General features: G+C 51.0%; 2 protein-coding genes across 5 annotated transcripts in view; both read left to right on the plus strand.

The window, feature by feature from the left end:
• The window catches only part of LOC147709977 (H-2 class II histocompatibility antigen, A-U alpha chain-like), a 1213889-nt gene that overhangs the window by 879807 nt on the left and 312841 nt on the right, over positions 1–21241 (plus strand). The gene's annotated exons all lie outside the window — the stretch shown is intronic.
• LOC147709980 (HLA class II histocompatibility antigen, DR alpha chain-like) overlaps positions 1–21241 on the plus strand; it is a 206060-nt gene that overhangs the window by 87920 nt on the left and 96899 nt on the right. The window contains exon 2 of the mRNA XM_086920662.1: positions 14349–14594. Within this exon, the coding sequence (XP_086776788.1) occupies positions 14349–14594 (246 nt within the window). The remainder of the gene's footprint in view (positions 1–14348; positions 14595–21241) is intronic.

The raw sequence follows: 21241 nt of genomic DNA on the forward strand, positions 1-21241 counted from the left end.
AGGCCAACAAGACCGGAAACCAGCCACAAAGAAAACTCAACCAGGGATGTATGACGTTACAACGCATACTTTTACCACGCATACCATTACAACGCGGTTTTTACCATGCATACCATTACAACACATAGCGCTTTGGGGTGCTGGACAGTGAATAGTTTAATTTACTATTCCAACTCCAGTCCCCGTGGACACTAGGGAAGGTTATTGGATAGTAAATTAACCTATTCCCTATCCTAGAGCGCCCCCCAGCGCAATGCGTTGTAATGGTATGCGTTGTAATGACCGCGTTGTAATGGTAGTGCGTGGTAAAAGATTTGTTGTAAACGTTGTATACCCTCAACCAGGTCGGGAACAGAGAAACTGACCACAAGCCCAGAAAACCCCAACCCCAAAGGGATGGAACACAAGGCAGGAGGGGAGCACAGAGCAACCGGGAAACCCCAGCAGCCGCCCATTTAGGCACAGAGGGCAGCACAAAGAAGGCGCCCAAAGACACAGGACGGCCCACGAACCCCACACCCAGGCCAGGCAAGCAGCAAGGGCAGGAGCAGCGGGAAAAACAAAGCCCAGGGAGCACAGCACCCAGACCATAACCACAAGGCCACAACCCAGCAACGCCGGAGTGGAGCCAAGCAAACCGCAAAAAAGAGGCCAACAAACCCCAACAGAACCGGGAAGCCAGGACCAGAGCCAAGCAACCCGACCGCGCAGGAGGAACAGCAGGCCCAAGCAAACCCAGAAGGAGAGCAGAGGACCAAGCAGCAGGAAACCACAGACAACCCGCCGCCAGGAGGGAGGGACCCGCAGAGGCACGAGCACCACAGAACAGCACCCCAACCAGAGAGGGAGGGGCACCCAAACAGACCCACACCTGGAACAAAGCCCGGGAAAGCAAGGGAAGAAGGAACGAGCCAGGACCACAGAACCAGGAAAGAACCCGGAAAAGGCCGACAACAAACCCCCAGAGCAGGCCAAAAAGGGACAGCACAGCCCGAAATCCCAGGAGGCACAGCCCGAGGCCACACACAACCAGCAAGAAGCCGGCAGAACCGGAGCCACAGAACCCCACACAGGCACATAACACCGGGAAAACAAGCCCGGGAAGAGAACCAACAGCAGGAGAAGGCCCACAAGGAACCGCCAGGAAGCGGTCCCAACTGCAGAACACCCCGCCAGGATCCAAAGAGAGACCAGCAAGGAAGCAGAGCCCAAAAAGGAAGCCCAACAAACAGGAGCGCCAAGCCCCAGCCGAAACATCAGACAGGCACCCCCCAAGGGAACCAGGCGACACTAGAACAACTCAGCGAGGTGACAGCATCCAGCAGCCCCAGGAGGTAAGGAAGGCACCAACCCGGCCCGACCAAACACAACCACCGTGCAGACAGCAGAGAACGGGGACAGCACACCAAACAGGAGGCACGACAGGAAACGGCAGCAGCCAAGAGGCCCCAGCCAGGGACAAACCAGGCAGGCCCCACTGTAGAAACAGGAGGGGCGGACAGGAAACCCAAGAAGCAAGCCAAAGGAAAGCACAGGGGGAGCCAGTGCACAAGCAGCCCGGCCAAGCACACAGAAACCGCCCCCGGACAACACCAGAAGCCACAGGCCGGAGCAAAGGGAGGCCACAGCATCAGGAAGGCAGGCACCCAACCACGCACCCATCAGGGAACAGACGAGAACAAGCGCAGGCAGGGAGGAACAGAACCCCAGGGGACAGAGCACCCCAAAGAGCCCCCGGCACGACCCTGGCAAGCATCAAGAGGATTAGTTAGTCAAAAGGGGGAATCCCTGGAGTCGACTGGTCGACCGATAACTATTGACCTTTCTTATTTGGGAAGAAAAGGTCACAAAGTACAGTGGGTATTTAAACGAATATAAAAATAGGTTTCCACAAAGAAATAGAATCGTTAACAATCTATATTTATTAAAAATACAATCAATCAAGCAATAAAAAGCAAAGCAAATTCATACAATTGTTGCAATACAGTTTAAAATCCAAGGAAAAGGTACCTTGGAGGGATAAAAATTAAATACTCAACAATATTACACAAACACAATAGTATCAGACAGACACAATATTACGGTACACGATAAATAGAGACACGGCTAAAGCATATTGACAGTAAATAGACGGCAAACTACATATAATCACAAAAACCCCTAGTGCAAATGTGGCTCACCAGATATCTCTGCCACTGAATTTAACCAGATCCAATGGCCTGAACCAATTCAGCTACTATAAAGCTTTAGTGGAAAAATGAAATACCCATCTAAAGTTTTACCCGGCCCTGACAGGATTCTTTTAAACAAAAAACAGTGCGTCGACGCGTTTCGGTGCTGTACAGTTGATTTTGTGGCACCTTCCTCAGGACTTCTCTTTTCTGGGGTTTCAAGGAACGGATGGTTACACCGTATCTGTAGGTATATTAGGAGAGATGTACGGAGTCAGTTATCGTGCATAATACCTGTTTCTCTTTCTCTTGAATCGGTGAGTATTAGCTTCTATTTTCTCAGATGCACATTATAGCTTACCCACTATGAGTTAGCTCCCATTATTGTCTGACAATTCCTATCTCCTGGCACTAAGATAGTTACTCAAAGAATACACATTCAGTCACTCCTAGTTTGTTAACAGGTACATCTGACAACTCGATTTTGTTTGCATTGTACATTGCTATTACTTCAGGACACTCACATTTGCCATGAAACTATTAGGCAACTAGCACATCATTCCCTCCGAGTCGTTTTCAGTGTGGAAAACCTTTTAATTAAGGGGGGACTACTACACCCAGGGACCCATCAATCAATAAGCATCAAGAGGAACCAGGTGCAGCCCAGGGGAAAGGAGGAACAGGGCTAGCAACCAGGAGCCCCAAACGCCCACCATCCACACAGAAGCCAGGAAGGGAAAAACCATGGCACCCAAGCGGATCAGAGGTCACAAGAGCCAGACCGCAGCGGAGGCCAGGCCACCGGGGGAGAACAGCACGGCAGGCCAACCGGAACCAGGGGAGCCCACAGGACCCCCCCCCCCCCCCCCCCCCCTGCAGCGGGCCAAGGAGCAGGAAAACCGATCCACCAGCAGGCGGGGCAGGGAGCCCGAAGCAGAGGGGGAACAGAACGCACCCCAAACAGGCCGACGCCGAAGAAGAGAGAAGCCACACCGAGATAAGATCAGCAGAGGCCAAGGAGCAAGCCAGCAGGCAGAAAAACCCCAACAACACAGGAAATCCCAGGAGCAAGCAGAGGCAGAGCCAGTGAAAGGAAACAGCCACCACAGAGGGGTCGGAACCCAAGCCAACCCGAGGTAGCCCACAACAGAAAGAGCAAAACGCCCATAGAGCCGCCCAGAGTAGGGGCACCCCCGAAGAAGAGAACCAGAGGGAGAAGACCCCCGGAACGCCCACCACCGGAGAACAGCAAGACCCGGGGCGGGCCAGATGCAAGGCCAAAGGCCAGGAATATACGACAAGACACACCCCAGAAGGCAGGCCAGGCAACACCCCAGGACCGGCAGCAGCCGGACAACAGGACAGCAGCGGCCAGACTCGAACCCACGGGCCACGAGCAACAGGCGTAGGCCAACGCCAAGCAGCACCCAGAAGAAGAAAGGGGGGGGCGAAAACAGCCAGAGCGGGGGCCAACAACACAAAAAGGCCCCCACCGGAAAGCGACCAAAACAGACACCCACGCTTAAGTATGCTACCACACAGGCAGTGGTATCTAACGTATGCAGTTCAAGCAGGGCACCAGGCGCAAGCAGCACAGAGCGTTCCACCCGAGCACCAGTCGCGTTGCCCAAAGGCACTCTCGTCAGGCACAGGAAGGCCAGCGCCAACACCACGCCTGGAACCAAGTTCTCAAGTAGCAGGGGTGCCCAGCCCCAGCCGTCCAGCCAGCTCACCGCCCGTATGCCCTAAAACAGAGTAGGGGGGCACCAGACACATCACACAGTCATCGCATGGAGGGCACGGGGCGGGCGAAAAGATGTGACCGAAATCACCGAACACCAGCCGAAGCCGGGGATCGAACACGCACAAACCCCCATAGCCACACCACAATGACAAAAACATGAGGAATGGCAGGACTCAAGCAAGACACCCAAAACCACCAAAGCTGCTGACAACTCGAAATCCCAGAGACTGGAACAGTGTAGACCCGCCCACCAACCAACACCACAAGCGGATCCCAGACGGCCAGCGACAGCAAAAGCAAGTCGGGGCAAAGCGCAGCAGTAATCGCCAGTGAGAAGCAATCACCCAGGAAGAATGACGCCAACACCGAGCCGCAGCGGGACAGAGGGCATGAGACGTGAACTGGAAAACGTCCATCTCGGCAACCGCACAGCATGCAGGTGCCAAAGGGGAACTCGCCCCTGTGCTGTCAGGCCACCTGCGGGGCTGCAAGAAAACGCTCCAGACACACACACCGGGCTCCGAAGGGACTCCGAGCCAATCTGTACTTACCATGGAACAAGTCCGATTATCCGCGAGGAGCAGCAGGCACCGCACCCAAACGCCCACCAGACATGAGGCCCAGCCAGCAGAACCAAACACCCCCACTGAGCAGAGCACACAGAACATTATCCATCCGGGTGGCAGAAAAATCGAAAGAAGGGAAAGCAGCAGCCCTGAAGACACCAGGGTCAGCAACCACCACGGAGCACTCCAGCTGCTGAACGAGCGTGTACCGCAATGAAAACACACGTGCAACAGAAGGCTCAAGGATTCATACTAGCAGTCGAACCACAGACCGGGAGAAAGCGCCCCCAGGATCGAAGTATAAAAAGGCTCCAAGAGTACAAACGCTTCCAAGCGTGCAATGCAGGAAATGAAGGAACCCGAAAAAACGGGAATTAACCGGAGCGGGGGCCAACCCCAGGAACAAGGCCCCCACACCACCGACTGCCCAGAATCCAGCAGGAGCTCATCCAGCGAGGCACGGCTCCCCGGCCAGGCTCGGGAAGCCGAGCCCGTGACCCGGAAGCAACCGGGAACTCCAGCACCAGTCACAAAGGGCCGGGAAGTGCATCTTACAGCACACAGCAAAGCCGGGAACATCCTTCCAACATCGGCACCAAGCAGAGACTGACTCCCAGCAAGCCAGGCAGGCCAGGAGGCAGTCCAGGGAACCCCGCGCCCATACAGCCAGGCAGCTGGGCAGGGGGAGAAGAGAAGCACCGCCACTCAAGCCCAGCAGGAGCAGCACCAGCACACCAATCAGTCTGTCGAAAGACAGAAAAAAAGAACAGGAGGGCTGCTGGGTAAGTACTGCTTATGTACTCCCGGGGGGAGGGGCAGTATTAGTGTCCCAGCATTCCTCTTGTTTTTTTTCTGTCGGGAGATGGCCATCTCCACTTGTAAGTATGAACGTGTCGAGGACGGAGGGACCTGGGGGTAATTGCTTCAAGTTTAGCGGAGAAGCAGGACACACTGTTTATTGTAGTGCCACATGTTGCCACACGCAAGCTGTGGAGTGCTAACATTTTACCCCCACCTGCAAGTGCTAGCTCCAAATTAATTTTGAGGAAAGACGCTGCGTCCTTACAACTTTTTTTAAATTAGGAATCCCGACAGAACACATTGACATCGGTGCTGATGATGTAATTAACTGCACGAAGTGTCTGAGCCAAACAGGCTTTTATGTAAGCAAAAGGTAATGAAAAAAAACTCTTACTTAGAGAGTTTTCGCAGTAGGAGACAGAGATTATGGGGGCGGGTCAGACTGCATCTTCTGGTTGCGTGTAGTCTTTGCTGCAACAGTACAAAGACAACAGGGACACTTCAAGATAAGGGGCAACAACAGCCAGCAGGCCACTGTGCGTGCTATCACCCAGTAGTAGAATTGGCTGAAGGTGGGCCTGTCTGCTTCTCTGTCCTGGATAGGAGCCAGGGGGAGTCGGAGCCTGCACGGAAGTGTTTTGAAAAAGCACACACCAGGAGCTTTCACACTTTGCTCTCCATTTCCAGAATTAAAACAAGCATTCAACTCGCTGAGCTACATCGCCAGAATGACATCATGATTTCCCAACCGGGAGCAGAGTGAAGCACTATAGAGCCGACAAAGAAAACAAGCAATAAAAAACGAGTGGGGAGGAGAAGTGAGCGGATCCCTTTGAAGCACGCACGGCCTCGCGGCCGTGACAGAAGTGTGAACAACAAATGGCTTTCATGTGGTGATGCGAGGCAGGCGGATAGAAGCGCGTTCACAAGACCACATGCACTTCTGGAAATCAGCATTTTTCAGAGCTTAGTTTAGCTCTTAGTTTGGCCCCAATAGTCTCGTCCTATTCATTCCTTGCGGAATGGAATAGGACGAGACCTAAAAATATAGTGACATGTTGAACAAGCATTGAAAATGCAATAGGTCTCGCCTGTTATTACGTTTAAGCCATCTGCTTTGCTGTACAATACCATTAGCACAGCAAATGGCTTTAACTTAATCAAAGGCGGGACCTATTGCATTTTCAATGCTTGTTTTTCCATTGCTACCTGTGAGATCTGTCAGTAACATAGACGTCACTCATGCCTTGACCGTACATGTTCTGTGAGCAGTGAAAACTTGTACTAGTCTGCCTGCTGGAGCTGTGCTGTGGGGAATGGTACATTGCACTCCCTGGCGTCTTGCTTTGCTACTGCCATGCTGTTCCTGCTCTCTGAAGCAGCAAAGCTTGTCCGGCTGCTGCTTGATTTGTTTGTATCCTGTGATGGGAAAAGGTAATGCTGCTGTTACCCTAGATCATGGGTACTCACAAACTTTCTCTCGGGGGCCAAATTTACAGTGTGGTTTGTGTCCGAGGGCTGCACCGGTGGGGGCGGGGTCAGTGGGGAAGGGGGTGGGGCTAGAGCAACAAAAAAAACTGTGACCATGAGGTTGATCACAGATCCCTGCAGCGCACGCCTTCGTCCACTGAGCTACCAGACCCGGCATACACACATCTCTCTCTCTCTCTCTCTCTCCCTCCCTCTCTTTCTCCCTCTCCATCCCTCTCTCTTCCTCTCTCTCCCTCTCTCTGTCTCCCTCTGTCTCACTCACTCTGACTCTCTCACTCCCTCTCTCCATCTCTCCCTCTGTCTCATTCACTCTGACTGTCTCACTCCCTCTCTTCCTCTGTCTCACTCACCCTGACTGTCTCACTCTCTCTCTCTGTCTCCCTCTCTCTCTGTTTCCTTCTCCCTCACTCTATTTCCCTCTCCCTCACTCTATTTACCTCTCCCTCACTCTCCTTCCTCTCCCTCCTTCCCTCTGTCTCCCGCTCTCTCCTTCCCTCTCCCTCCTTCCCTCTGCCTCTCTCTCTCCTTCCCTCTCCCTCACTCTGAGGTCTGCCTCACTCTGAGGTCTCCCTCACTCTCCTCCCCTCTCCCTGACTCTGAGTTCTCCCTCTCTCTCCTTCCCTCCCCTTCACTCTGAGCTCTCCCTCTCTCTGAGGTCTCCCTCTCTCTCTCTCCTTCCCTCTCCCTCACTCTGAGGTCTCCCTCCCTCTGTCTCCCTCCCTCTGTCTCCCTCACTCTGAGGTCTCCCTCTCTCTCGCTCCCTCCCTCTCCCTCCCTGCCTCCCTCTCCCTCCCTCTCTCTCGCTCTCGCTCTCCCTCGCTCCCTCTCTTGCTCTCCCTCCCTCCCTCGCTCTCCCTCCCTCCCTCTCTCTCTCACTCTCCCTTGCGCTCCCTCTCCCTCACTCTCCCTCGTGCTCCCTCTCCCTCCCTCGCTCTCCCTCCCTCGCTCTCCCTCCCTCGGGCTCCCACTCCCTCCCTCCCTCCCTCGCCCTCCCTTGCTCTCCCTCGCTTGCTCTCCTCCCTCCCTCCCTCACTCTCCCTCCCTCGTGCTCCCTCTCCCTCCCTCGCTCTCCCTCGCTCCCTCTCTCTCGCTCTCCCTTGCTTGCTCTCCCTCCCTCCCTTGCTCTCCCTCCCTCGCTCTCCCTCCCTTGCTCTCCCTCACTCCCTCCCTCGCTCTCCCTCCCTTGCTCTCCCTCGCTTGCTCTTCCTCCCTCCCTTGCTCTCCCTCCCTCGCTTGCTCCCTCGCTTGCTCTCCCTCCCTCACTTGCTCTCCCTCCCTCGCTTGCTCCCTCGCTTGCTCTCCCTCGCTCTCCCTCCCTCCCTCGCTCTCCCTCCCTCACTCTCCCTCCCTCCCTCACGCTCCCTCCCTCCCTCGCTCTCCCTCGCTTGCTCTCCCTCGCTCACTCGCTCTCCCTCGCTCCCTCGCTTGCTCTTCCTCCCTCCCTCGCTTGCCCTCCCTCTCCCTCGCTCCCTCCCTTGCTCTCCCTCCCTCCCTCGCTCTCCTGCTTGCTCTCCCTCCCTCACTCTCCCTTGCTTGCTCTCCCTCCCTCCCTCGCTTGCTCTCCCTCCCTCGCTCTCCCTCGCTTGCTCTCCCTCCCTCCCTCCCTCGCTTGCTCTCCCTCCCTCACTTGCTCTCCCTCCCTCCCTCTCCCTCCCTCACTCTCCCTTGCTTGCTCTCCCTCCCTCCCTCGCTCTCCCTCCTCACCCTGCCTGTGTGTGCCCGGGCTGTGACAGCGTCCAAGCGCACACACACAGCCGCACCCAAGCACTTCACAGGTCTTTAAAAGACCATTGGCATGTTAATGAGGCTTTGTTCACCTCTCAGCGCCCCTGCAGCCCCACTCTGACTATGGCGGGAATCACCCGGCCCCCACAGAGCAGCAGAGTGTGAGTCGCGCTCTGGTTGCAGACACTAAAAAAATAAAAAATAACTCGGGTATGATGTCTGCAAGGTCCGCGGGCCGCCAGGGAAGGCTTGCCGGGCCGTCACCGGCCCGCGGGCCATACTATGAGTACCCCTGCCCTAGATGTACCTGTTCTCGGAAGCAGGGAGCTTGCATTGTTTCTGCTCAAAGTGTAGCTGCGCCATGGAGAGGGGGTGTTTCCACTGTTGTTAACCCAACTTATGACAAATGCAAAGATATATTGAACGCACCTGCAGACCATGCCATATGAGCCAGGGACGTTTCACAATATTTAATGTGAAATACCAAAATGAAGGCGCCTGGCATCAAAGTTCAAGTACTGAAACATTTTAAAATGGAAAGTAGAAGCAAGGTCTGTTGCTCGACCCCCTGTGCTTCATCTTGTGGTTGGAAGGCACCAGTAAAAATAATTTTGTGAAGTGAAGTAGTGTGGCTCACTGGTTAGAGGCGGCAGACCCGAGAGCAGAGGACGGCCCGGGACCAGGGTTCGATTCCCGGCGCGGCAGGTTTCTGGACCAGGGTCAGCGGACTCGATAATTCTCTCGCCTCGGTGCCCACTCTGATCAGCGATCACACTCGGCAACTCTGGGCATTAGCTTGCCTCATCTTCACTAACGGCCCCACCAGACCGCCGGGGATGCCTGGTCTCACCCTGGAGATACCCATTAAGGGACCATCTCTCAGGGAAGCCAGGAAGGGTTTCGCAGCGGTCGAAGCGCCTTGGGACCCTATGGGTAAGTAGTGCGCTATATAAATGCCTATACATTTACATTTACATTTTAAGCTTACACAATAGAATTTTATTTTAGACTAGCTGTACCCGGCCATGCGTTGCTGTGGCTCAGTCTGGTTAAATGGAAGGTAAAGAAAAGAGTTAGCGCACGTTTCTAATATGTTTAATTTCACAATGCTTCTGGGTATACAATATGTTTTTGTAACTATTGTCTGTATGCGCCCCTTGTAGTTGTTGCGCAGCAAGTGAATTGATAGGGTCTGTTCGCCCTTTCGATTAAAAACACGTGCGTATTGTACACACGCGTATTCTAATCCAACGTTGTGTATATATAAACATGTGCTAATGTTGCAAAGTGAACCAACTCCTCCCCCTTCTCTCCACCCACTTCCCGGTCTGCCATCCTAACACCAACTGTCCATCCTAATCAATTTAGACTATTGTCTCTATGCGTCCTTTCTTAATGTTGCAAAGTGAACCAACTCCTCCCCCCTCCCTCCACCCACTTCCCGGTCTGCCATCCTGACACCAACTGTCCATCCTTGTATATGTAGACTATTGTCTCTATGCGTCTATTGTAGTTGTTGTGCAGTAACCCAATCGATAGGGTCTGTTCGTCCTTTAGATTAAAAACATGCACGTATTTGACACGCGTGTATTCGTATCCAACATTGTGTATATATAAACACGCGCTTATTCGAATTCAACGTTGTGTCAAAATTTCAAAGCAATCGGTGAAGAACACGCGCGTATTCAAATCCAACGTTGTGTATATAAAAACACACGCGTATTTGAATGCAACGTTGTGTCAAAATTTAAAAGCAATCGGTGAAGAACTTTCGGAGATTTGAGATTTTGAACAAACGAACAGTTACATTTTTATTTATATAGATCTAACAGATTAACAAATGGAGAACGTAAATGGTGACATAATGGGCATAACCTCACACAAAATAGGAAAGCCACAGCTAGGAGAGTCCACTACCAGTGAGCAGTGTTACTCTAGGATACTTTCAAGTGCTAGATGTGGAATACATTGATGAACCATAACAGGCTTAGTAGGTGATAGTTATTCATCCTACGTGAGCACACAAATGTATAATTACTCCATAACAGGTTTCCTCCTGGACTCTTGCACCCGTAACTTTGTCAACAGAAGGGACAGTCATACTGCTGGGAGCCTTCAGAATATCCCCCCGCCTCGCAAGGCCCGCTTTTTATTTCAGTACACTGCATACCCAGCCCCATAATCTCACCACTCGTCACTGTGTTATCAACACTGCACCTTGCAGAGGGCTCCACTTCATGACAGGGATGGTTCCGTTAATTCCATTATGTAGCCCTGATGAAGTCAAAGGGATGTTCTGCCACTGCAGGAAACACCTGTTGGCTACAATCCACTGGTGAAGAAATAAAAGAAGATCAGCTATAACCTTGTCTTTACCAGAGACACGTCTTCTTTGAGGGCTTATTCACACATACAGACCTATCACTAAAAGATATTTTGAAAGAGAAACCCTGATGTGCGGACTACCTTCACTTGTGCTCTTCTTATGTTTGTCTGTTTCCGTAGAGCATACAACAGCCTTTTAACTGCTCTCACTCCTTCTTCAGAGTAAAAGCATCCTGTGTTATACAAGTCCTACAAGTCTGAGACAATGTTCATGTTTATGTTTGAATGCTTGTAAAGCGCTTGAATGCCGAGGCGTCTTGGCGCTGAAATGTAGGGGTAGGAGGAGAAGAAGCTGGGACCATAGTGGGAGCATAGCCTATATAGTTGTAAAGAGCCAGGTTTTTCAGTTCTTTCTGAAAAACTGAAGATTCGGGTGGTGTCTCAGGGACAGAGGCAGTTTGTTCCAAAGCCTGGCCGCACAGTATGTAATAGCTCGGCCTCCCCATCTGGCTCGTTTGTACTTCACGGTTTCTATGAGACCTTGGCTGACCGATCTAAGGGCCCGAGCGGGAACATATGGTATAAACAGTTTTTGAAAGTCCCCAGCGCTCCCTCCGTTTATTGCCTTATAGACTAAGGTTAATGATTTAAATTTGATGCGCTGTCTAATGGGCAGATAGTGCAGTGATCTAATTCCTGCTGACGTTGGCTGTCCTCTGTATAGCCCCAAAAGGAGTCTAGCTGCCGCATTTTGCAGAGATTGTAGTTTTTGCAATTGGAATTTATCAATTCCTAGAAACAGTGCATTAGAATAGTCCAGTTTTGACAGAAGTAACGCAACCATCACTGTTTTTTTGGAGCTCTGTAGGTATAAATGGGAATATTTTTCTCAAAATCTTCAAAAGAAGGAAACATGAAGAGATGAGATTATTCACCTGCACGCCGAAATTCAGCTTGTTGTCAAACATAATCCCTAAATTTATGACCTTTTCCACAGGACGGGGACATTCTCCGGCTTCAGGTGGCCACCAAATCTGATTCCATAGAGTTGAGCCTGAACCGAATTCCATCACCTCTGTCTTCTCTGTGTTAATCTTTAGATAGCTCAGACCCATCCCAGTCATAATGTCGGTAAGGAAGGTGTGGAATCTAATTGCTGTGGTCTCTGGTTGGTTGGTGATGGAAATGATGAGCTGAGAATCGTCAGCATACGAGACCAATCCAAAGCCATGTCTTCTTACTACTTTTGCCGGAGGGGTAACGTAAAGATTAAAAAGTGTCGGGGATAGCGCTGATCCCTGCGGAACTCCACAAGGAAGATGAAAGCTTTCAGACTGCATGCCGTTCCAAAATAGCTGTTGCTCCCTTGCCTCCAAGAAGGAGGACAGTAGGGACAGGGCGGTCCCTGCGACTCCTGTATCCCTCAGCCTCTGTTCCAGAACCGCATGGTTCATGGTATCAAAAGCGGCTGATAGGTCAAGGAGTACGAGGACCACCCTACCTCCTGCGTCTACAGTTCTACGGATTTCTTCAACAGCGACAATTAATGCCGATTCCGTTGAGTAACGCGGATGAAAACCATGCTGTGATGGATCCAGCAGATTGTATTCGTCGAGGTATTCTGTAAGCACTCTGTTAAGGTGTTTTTCCAGTACTTTTACGGCAATAGGGAGATCAGCTATGGGTCGGTAGTTCTTCTGTTCACTAGGATCTAAATTTGTTTTTTTTAGAAGGAGCCATTTTCCAGGTTGCAGGATAGCGGCCTGTGGCTAGGACTTGATTCATAATAGGGGTCAGATTGTTGCATATCATGGGAGCTACTTGATGCATGATACGGGCATGGGCTAGAGTCGAACATTATTGGGTCCAGTAGTCTGACAGGGCTTGTAAAGTTGTTGTATATTTCTCTCACCTTCTCTTGGAAGTAATTCGCCACTTTATTACATTAGGGCTGGTCTGGCTTAAACCCTTTATCTTGCTGTGGTTTAGCCAGCATGTTAACTGTTTTGAACAGTTCCCTGGCCGAATTACCCGGCTCTTTTATTTTTACGGTAAAAAACTGTTTTTTTGTGGCGGTAATTGCTTCTTTATATAATAGAGTGGTATGGTTGTAGAGAGCTTTCATGTCGCTATCGTAGTTTTGTCGCCATTGGCGCTCTGCTCTCCTACAGTTAACTTTCAAACTTTTAAGCTCAGGGGTGTACCATGGCGATGACTTTTTAACTCTTTTTACTGTCACTAACTTCTTAGGCGCAACCTTGTCAGCTGCTAATGTTAACCAGTCATTAAACTGCTGAGCTGCGTTGCTATTGTCAGGCTCTAAGATGTTCAGAGAGGGGTTTAGTGCTGACTCAGTCTCCAGCCTTGATTTTGTCCCATCGTCTGATTAATGCCTTTGAGACTTTAACTTGGGCTCCTGATTGTGTCTGAGAAAGTTTAAGTTTGAAACGAATGGCCTTATGGTCTGTCCATGGTAGGATTTGTAAATTAGAGACAGTAATATCAGGGTCACTTATGAAAATCCCATCCAGCGTGTGACCTGCCAGATGGGTAGATCCACTTACCAATTGTCTGAGGTTAAAAGCCTCAAGAGTATCTAGTAGCCTAACAGTGTCTGCATTACTATCAATCATGTTCACCTTTGCTACGAGTGAAAATAGTAGTTGTTTTTTCCCCCAATGGACTAGGCAACTTTGTAAAATTTGAAAACCTAGCTGGCCAGTTGCTCCTTGTGATCTATAACAGCTATGACCAATTATGGCATTGTAGCCAAAAATACTTTGCCTGTTGGGATTTCGAGCCAACAAGCCTGTGCTAAAAAAAAAAACCTACAAGCCCCACAATGCAACATGCTATTGGGTGAAAAGCCAGGATTGGTTGATGGTATCAAATGTCATTCAGAGTGCCTTGTAAAATGAAAAATAACATTTCATGCCAGACTGCCTGCTTTTTTTCTTGTAGGCAATACAGTGTTAAACAGCCCGGTGAGTCAGAGGGCAGAGACGGCCTTTCAAAGGGAGGTGCTCATCTCACTGAAACTTGTTAAAAAGAACAATGAGAGCCCTTGCAAGTGTCCTGAGCCCATCCTCGGCTTAGCCCTGGAGGATGGTATGATCTAGATGTAGCGCCTGGAGCGCCGCAGTGATGCCTCTGCAGGGGCAGCCTTAGGCATGTGCAAGCTGTGCACCTGCACAGGGCCACAAAACCCCAGGGGCCACCACGCCAATATAAATCCTTAATATAATAATCCTTTTAGGATGGATAAATATTTGCGTGGCGGCCCCTGGCAGGGATTTGGCGGCTTCTGCCTCTGTTCCACTTCCAAACACCCTGACCCCCCCTCTTCACTGGCCTCCGCGCTCCGCCCCGCCCGGCCCCCCTCTTCCGGGGCCCTCTACCTTCGCTCCCTGCCCAGGGCCGCCATGAGCCTAGAGCCGCCCCTGCGCTCTGCACTGAACCGGCGCAGCATGTGCTGCTACCCAAGGCTGCTCGTGGTCTCACCTCTTCTCTCTCTCCTCTCTGCAGGGCGCCACACGCTCATCCAGGACGAAGTGGTGAAGACCTTCAACCAGTTCGGGGAGCTCACGGTCCAGCTGGACGGCGACGAGGTATTGAACGTGCAGGCGGCGACCAAGAAGGTGGTCTGGAGGCTCCCGGACTTCGAGACTTTTGCTAGAGCTGAGGCGCAAGGGGCCCTGGGGCTCCTGGCTGTCGATAAGGCCAATCTAGAGACTTTGATCAAAGCCACAAACCGCTCAGCAGCTAAAAATGGTAAGAACTGTCCTTTCTCACAAGGTGACCATCAGACCTCTCCAGAGCGCGTGCACTGATCATCAAAAGTGACCAGTACTCACACACTGACCAACGGCAATGCACTGACCATCAACACTGAGCAGAACTCACACACTGACCAGCAATAATGCACTGACCATCAACACTGAGCAGAACTCACGCACTGACCAGCGGTAATGCACTGACCATCAACACTGAGCAGAACTCACACACTGACCAGCAGTAATGCACTGACCATCAACACTGAGCAGAACTCACACACTGACCAGCGGTAATGCACTGACCATCAAAAGTGACCAGAACTCACACACTGACCTGCGATAATGCACTGACCATCAACACTGAGCAGAACTCACACACTGACCAGCGGTAATGCACTGACCATCAACACTGAGCAGAACTCACACACTGACCAGCAGTAATGCACTGACCATCAAAACTGAGCAGAACTCAGACACTAACTAGCGGTAATGCACTGACCATCAACACTGAGCAGAACTCACACACTGACCAGCGGTAATGCACTGACCATCAACACTGAGCAGAACTCACACACTGACCAGAAGTAATGCACTGACCATCAACACTGAGCAGAACTCACACACTGACCAGCAGTAATGCACTGACCATCAACACTGAGCAGAACTCACACACTGACCAGCGGTAATGCACTGACCATCAACACTGAGCAGAACTCACACACTGACCAGCAGTAATGCACTGACCATCAACACTGAGCAGAACTCACACACTGACCAGCAGTAATGCACTGACCATCAACACTGAGCAGAACTCACACACTGACCAGCGGTAATGCACTGACCATCAACACTGAGCATAACTCACACACTGACCAGCGGTAATGCACTGACCATCAAAAGTGACCAGAACTCACACACTGACCTGCGATAATGCACTGACCATCAACACTGAGCAGAACTCACACACTGACCAGCGGTAATGCACTGACCATCAACACTGAGCAGAACTCACACACTGACCAGCAGTAATGCACTGACCATCAACACTGAGCAGAACTCAGACACTAACTAGCGGTAATGCACTGACCATCAACACTGAGCAGAACTCACACACTGACCAGCGGTAATGCACTGACCATCAAAAGTGACCAGAACTCACACACTGACCAGCGGTAATGCACTGACCATCAAAAGTGACCAGAACTCACACACTGACCAGTGGTAATGCACTGACCATCAACGCTGAGCAGAACTCACACACTGACCAGCGGTAATGCACTGACCATCAAAAGTGACCAGAATTCACACACTGACCAGTGGTAATGCACTGACAGTCAACGCTGAGCAGAACTCACACACTGACCAGCGGTAATGCACTGACCATTAACGCTGAGCAGAACTTACACACTGACCAGCGGTAATGCACTGACCATCAACACTGAGCAGATTCACACACCGACCAGTGGTAATGCACTGACCATCAACACTGAGAAGAACTCCCACACTGACCAGCGGTAATGCACTGACCATCAAAAGTGACCAGAACTCACACACTGACCAGCGGTAATGCACTGACCATCAACGCTGAGCAGAACTCACACACTGACCAGCAGTACTGCACTGACTATCAACGCTGAGCAGAACTCAAACACTGACCAGTTTTAATGCACTGACCATCAACACTGAGCAGAACTCACACACTGACCAGCGGTAATGCACTGACCATCAAAAGTGACCAGAACTCACACACTGACCAGCGGTAATGCACTGACCATCAATGCTGAGCAGAACTCACACACTGACCAGCGGTAATGCACTGACCATCAACACTGAGCTGAACTCACACACTGACCAGCGGTAATGCACTGACCATCAAAAGTGACCAGAACTCACACACTGACCAGCGGTAATGCACTGACCATCAACACTGAGCAGAACTCACACACTGACCAGCGGTAATGCACTGACCATCAACACTGAGCAGAACTCACACACTGACCAGCGGTAATGCACTGACCATCAAAAGTGACCAGAACTCACACACTGACCAGCGGTAATGCACTGACCATCAACACTGAGCAGAACTCACACACTGACCAGCGGTAATGCACTGACCATCAACACTGAGCAGAACTCACACACTGACCAGCGGTAATGCACTGACCATCAAAAGTGACCAGAACTCACACACTGACCAGCGGTAGTGCACTGACCATCAACACTGAGCAGAACTCACACACTGACCAGCGGTAATGCACTGACCTTCAACACTGAGAACAACTCACACACTGACCAGCGGTAATGCACTGACCATCAACACTGAGCAGCACTCACACACTGACCAGCAGTAATGCACTGACCATCAAGAGTGATTAGAACTCACACACTGACCAGCGGTAATGCACTGACCATCAACGCTGAGCAGAACTCATACACTGACCAGCGGTAATGCACTGACCATCAATGCTGAGCAGAACTCACACACTGACCAGCGGTAATGCATTGACCATCAACGCTGAGCAGAACTCACACACTGACCAGCAGTAATGCACTGACCATCAAAAGTGACCAGAACTCACACACTGGCCAACGGTAATGCACTGACCATCAACACTGAGCAGAATTCACACACTGATCCTTGGTAATCCACTGACCATCAACACTGAGCAGAACTCACACACTGACCATTGGTAATGCACTGACCATCAAAAGTGACCAGAACTCACACACTGACCAGCAGTAATGCACTGACCAGCAACACTCAGCAGAACTCACACACTGACCAGCGGTAATGCACTGACCATCAACCCTAAGCAGAACTCACACACTGACCAGCGGTAATGCACTGACCATCAACGCTGAGCAGAACTCACACACTGACCAGCGGTAATGCACTGACCATCAACGCTGAGCAGAACTCACACACTGACCAGCAGTAATGCACTGACCATCAAAAGTGACCAGAACTCACACACTGACCAGCGGTAATGCACTGACCATCAACACTGAGCAGAACTCACACACTGACCAGCGGTAATGCACTGACCATCAAAAGTGACCAGAACTCACACACTGACCAGCGGTAATGCACTGACCATCAACTCTGAGCAGAACTCACACACTGACCAGCGGTAATGCACTGACCATCAACACTGAGCAGAACTCACACACTGGCCAGTGGTAATGCACTGACCATCAACACTGAGAAGAACTCACAAACTGACCAGCGGTAATGCACTGTTCATCAACACTGAGCAGAACAAACACACTGCCCAGCTGTAATGCACTGACCATCAAAAGTGATTAAAACTCACACACTGACCAGCGGTAATGCACTGACCATCAACGCTGAGCAGAACTCACACACTGACCAGCGGTAATGCACTGAACATCAACGCTGGGCAGAACTCACACACTGACCAGCGGTAATGCACTGACCATCAACGCTGAGCAGAACTCAGACACTGACCAGCAGTAATGCACTGACCATCAATGCTGAGCAGAACTCAGACACTGACCAGCGGTAATGCACTGACCATCAACACTGAGCAGAACTCACACACTGCCCAGCGGTAATGCACTGACCATCAAAAGTGATTAGAACTCACACACTGACCGGCGGTAATGCACTGACCATCAACGCTGAGCAGAACTCACACACTGACCAGCGGTAATGCACTAACCATCAAAAGTGACCAGAACTCACACACTGACCAGCGGTAATGCACTGACCATCAACACTGAGCAGAACGCACACACTGACCAGCGGTAATTCACTGACCATCAACACTGAGCAGAACTCACACACTGACCAGCGGTAATGCACTGACCATCAAAAGTGACCTGAACTCAGACACTGACCAGCGGTAATGCACTGACCATCAACACTGAGCAGAACTCGGACACTGACCAGTGGTAATGCACTGACCATCAACACTGAGCAGAACTCACACACTGACCAGCGGTAATGCACTGACCATCAACAGTGAGCAGAACTCACACACTGACCAGTGGTAATGCACTGACCATCAAAAGTGACCAGAACTCACACACTGACCAGCAGTAATGCACTGACTATCAACACTGAGCAGAACTCACACACTGACCAGCGGTAATGCACTGACCATCAACGCTGAGCAGAACTCACACACTGACCAGCGGTAATGCACTGACCATCAACGCTGAGCACAACTCACACACTGACCAGCGGTAATGCACTGACCATCAACGCTGAGCAGAACTCACACACTGACCAGCAGTAATGCACTGACCATCAACACTGAGCAGAATTCACACACTGACCAGCGGTAATGCACTGACCATCAACACTGAGCAGAAATCACACACTGAACGGCCGTATTGCACTGACCGTCAACACTGAGCCGAACCCACACACTGACCAGCGGTAATGAACTGACCATCAAAAGTGACCAGAACTCAGACACTGACCAGCCGTAATGCACTGACCATCAACACTGAGCAGAACCCACACACTGACCAGCGGTAATGCACTGACCATCAACACTGAGCAGAACTCATACACTGTCCAGCGGTAATGCACTGACCATCAAAAGTGACCAGAACTCAGACACTGACCAGCGGTAATGCACTGACCATCAACACTGAGCAGAACTCAGACAATGACCAGCGGTAATGCACTGACCATCAACACTGAGCAGAACTCACACACTGACCAGCGGTAATGCACTGACCATCGACACTGAGCAGAACTCACACACTTACCAGTGGTAATGCACTGACCATCAAAAGTGACCAGAACTCACACACTGACCAGCAGTAATGCACTGACCATCAACACTGAGCAGAACTCACACACTGACCAGCGGTAATGCACTGACCATCAACACTGAGCAGAACTCACACACTGACCGGCAGTAATGCACTGACCATCAAAATTGAGCAGAACTCACACATTGACCGGCGGTAATGCACTGACCATCAACACTGAGTAGAAATCACACACTGACCGGCCGTAATGCACTGACCATCAACACTGAGCCGAACCCACACACTGACCAGCGGTAATGCACTGACCATCAACACTGAGCAGAACTCATACACTGACCAGCGGTAATGCACTGACCATCAAAAGTGACCAGAACTCAGACACTGACCAGCGGTAATGCACTGACCATCAACACTGAGCAGAACTCATACACTGACCAGCGGTAATGCACTGACCATCAAAAGTGACCAGAACTCAGACACTGACCAGCGGTAATGCACTGACCATCAAAAGTGACCAGAACTCAGACACTGACCAGCGGTAATGCACTGACCATTAACACTGAGCAGAACTCACACACTGCCCAGCGGTAATGCACTGACCATCAAAACTGAGCAAAACTCACACACTGACCGGTGGTAATGCACTGACCATCAACACTGAGCAGAACTCACACACTGACTGGCGGTAATGCACTGACCATCAACACTGAGCAGAAATCACACACTGACAGGCCATAATGCACTGACCATCAACACTGAGCAGAACTCACACACTGACCAGCGGTAATGCACTGACCATCAACACTGAGCAGAACTCACACACTGACCAGTGGTAATGCACTGACCATCAAAAGTGACCAGAACTCACACACTGACCAGCAGTAATGCACTGACCAGCAACACTGAGCAGAACTCACACACTGACCAGCGGTAATGCACTGACCATCAAAAGTGACCAGAACTCACACACTAACCAGCTGTAATGCACTGACCATCAAAAGTGACCAGAACTCACACACTGACCGGCGGTAATGCACTGACCATCAAAAGTGACCAGAACTCACACACTGACCGGCAGTAATGCACTTACCATCAACACTGAGCAGAACTCACACACTGACCAGCGGTAATGCACTGACCATGAACACTGAGCAGAACTCACACTGACCAGCGGTAATGCACTGACCATCAAAAGTGACCAGAACTCACACACTGACCAGTGGTAATGCACTGACCATCAAAAGGGACCAGAACTCACACACTGACCAGCGGTAATGCACTGACAATCAACACTGAGCAGAACTCACACACTGACCAGCAGTAATGCACTGACCATCAAAAGTGACCAGAACTCACACACTGACCGGCGGTAACCCACTGACCATCAAAAGTGACCAGAACTCACACACTGACCAGCAGTAATGCACAGACCATCAACACTGAGCAGAACTCACACACTGACCAGCAGTAATGCACTGACCATCAACACTGAGCAGAACTCACACTGACCAGCGGTAATGCACTGACCATCAACACTGAGCAGAACTCACACACTGACCGGCAGTAATGCACTGACCATCAACACTGAGCAGAACTCACACACTGACCAGCGGTAATGCACTGACCATCAAAACTGAGCAGAACTCACACACTGACCAGCGGTAATGCACTGACCATCAACACTGAGCAGAAATCACACACTGACTGGCCATAATGCACTGACCATCAACACTGAGCAGAACTCACACACTAACCAGCTGTAATGCACTGACCATCAAAAGTGACCAGAACTCACACACTGACCGGCGGTAATGCACTGACCATCAAAAGTGACCAGAACTCACACACTGACCGGCAGTAATGCACTGGCCATCAACACTGAGCAGAACTCACACG

This window comes from Lissotriton vulgaris, chromosome 5 (genome assembly GCF_964263255.1).
Source record: "Lissotriton vulgaris chromosome 5, aLisVul1.2, whole genome shotgun sequence".
Classification (NCBI taxonomy): Eukaryota; Metazoa; Chordata; class Amphibia; order Caudata; family Salamandridae; genus Lissotriton; species Lissotriton vulgaris.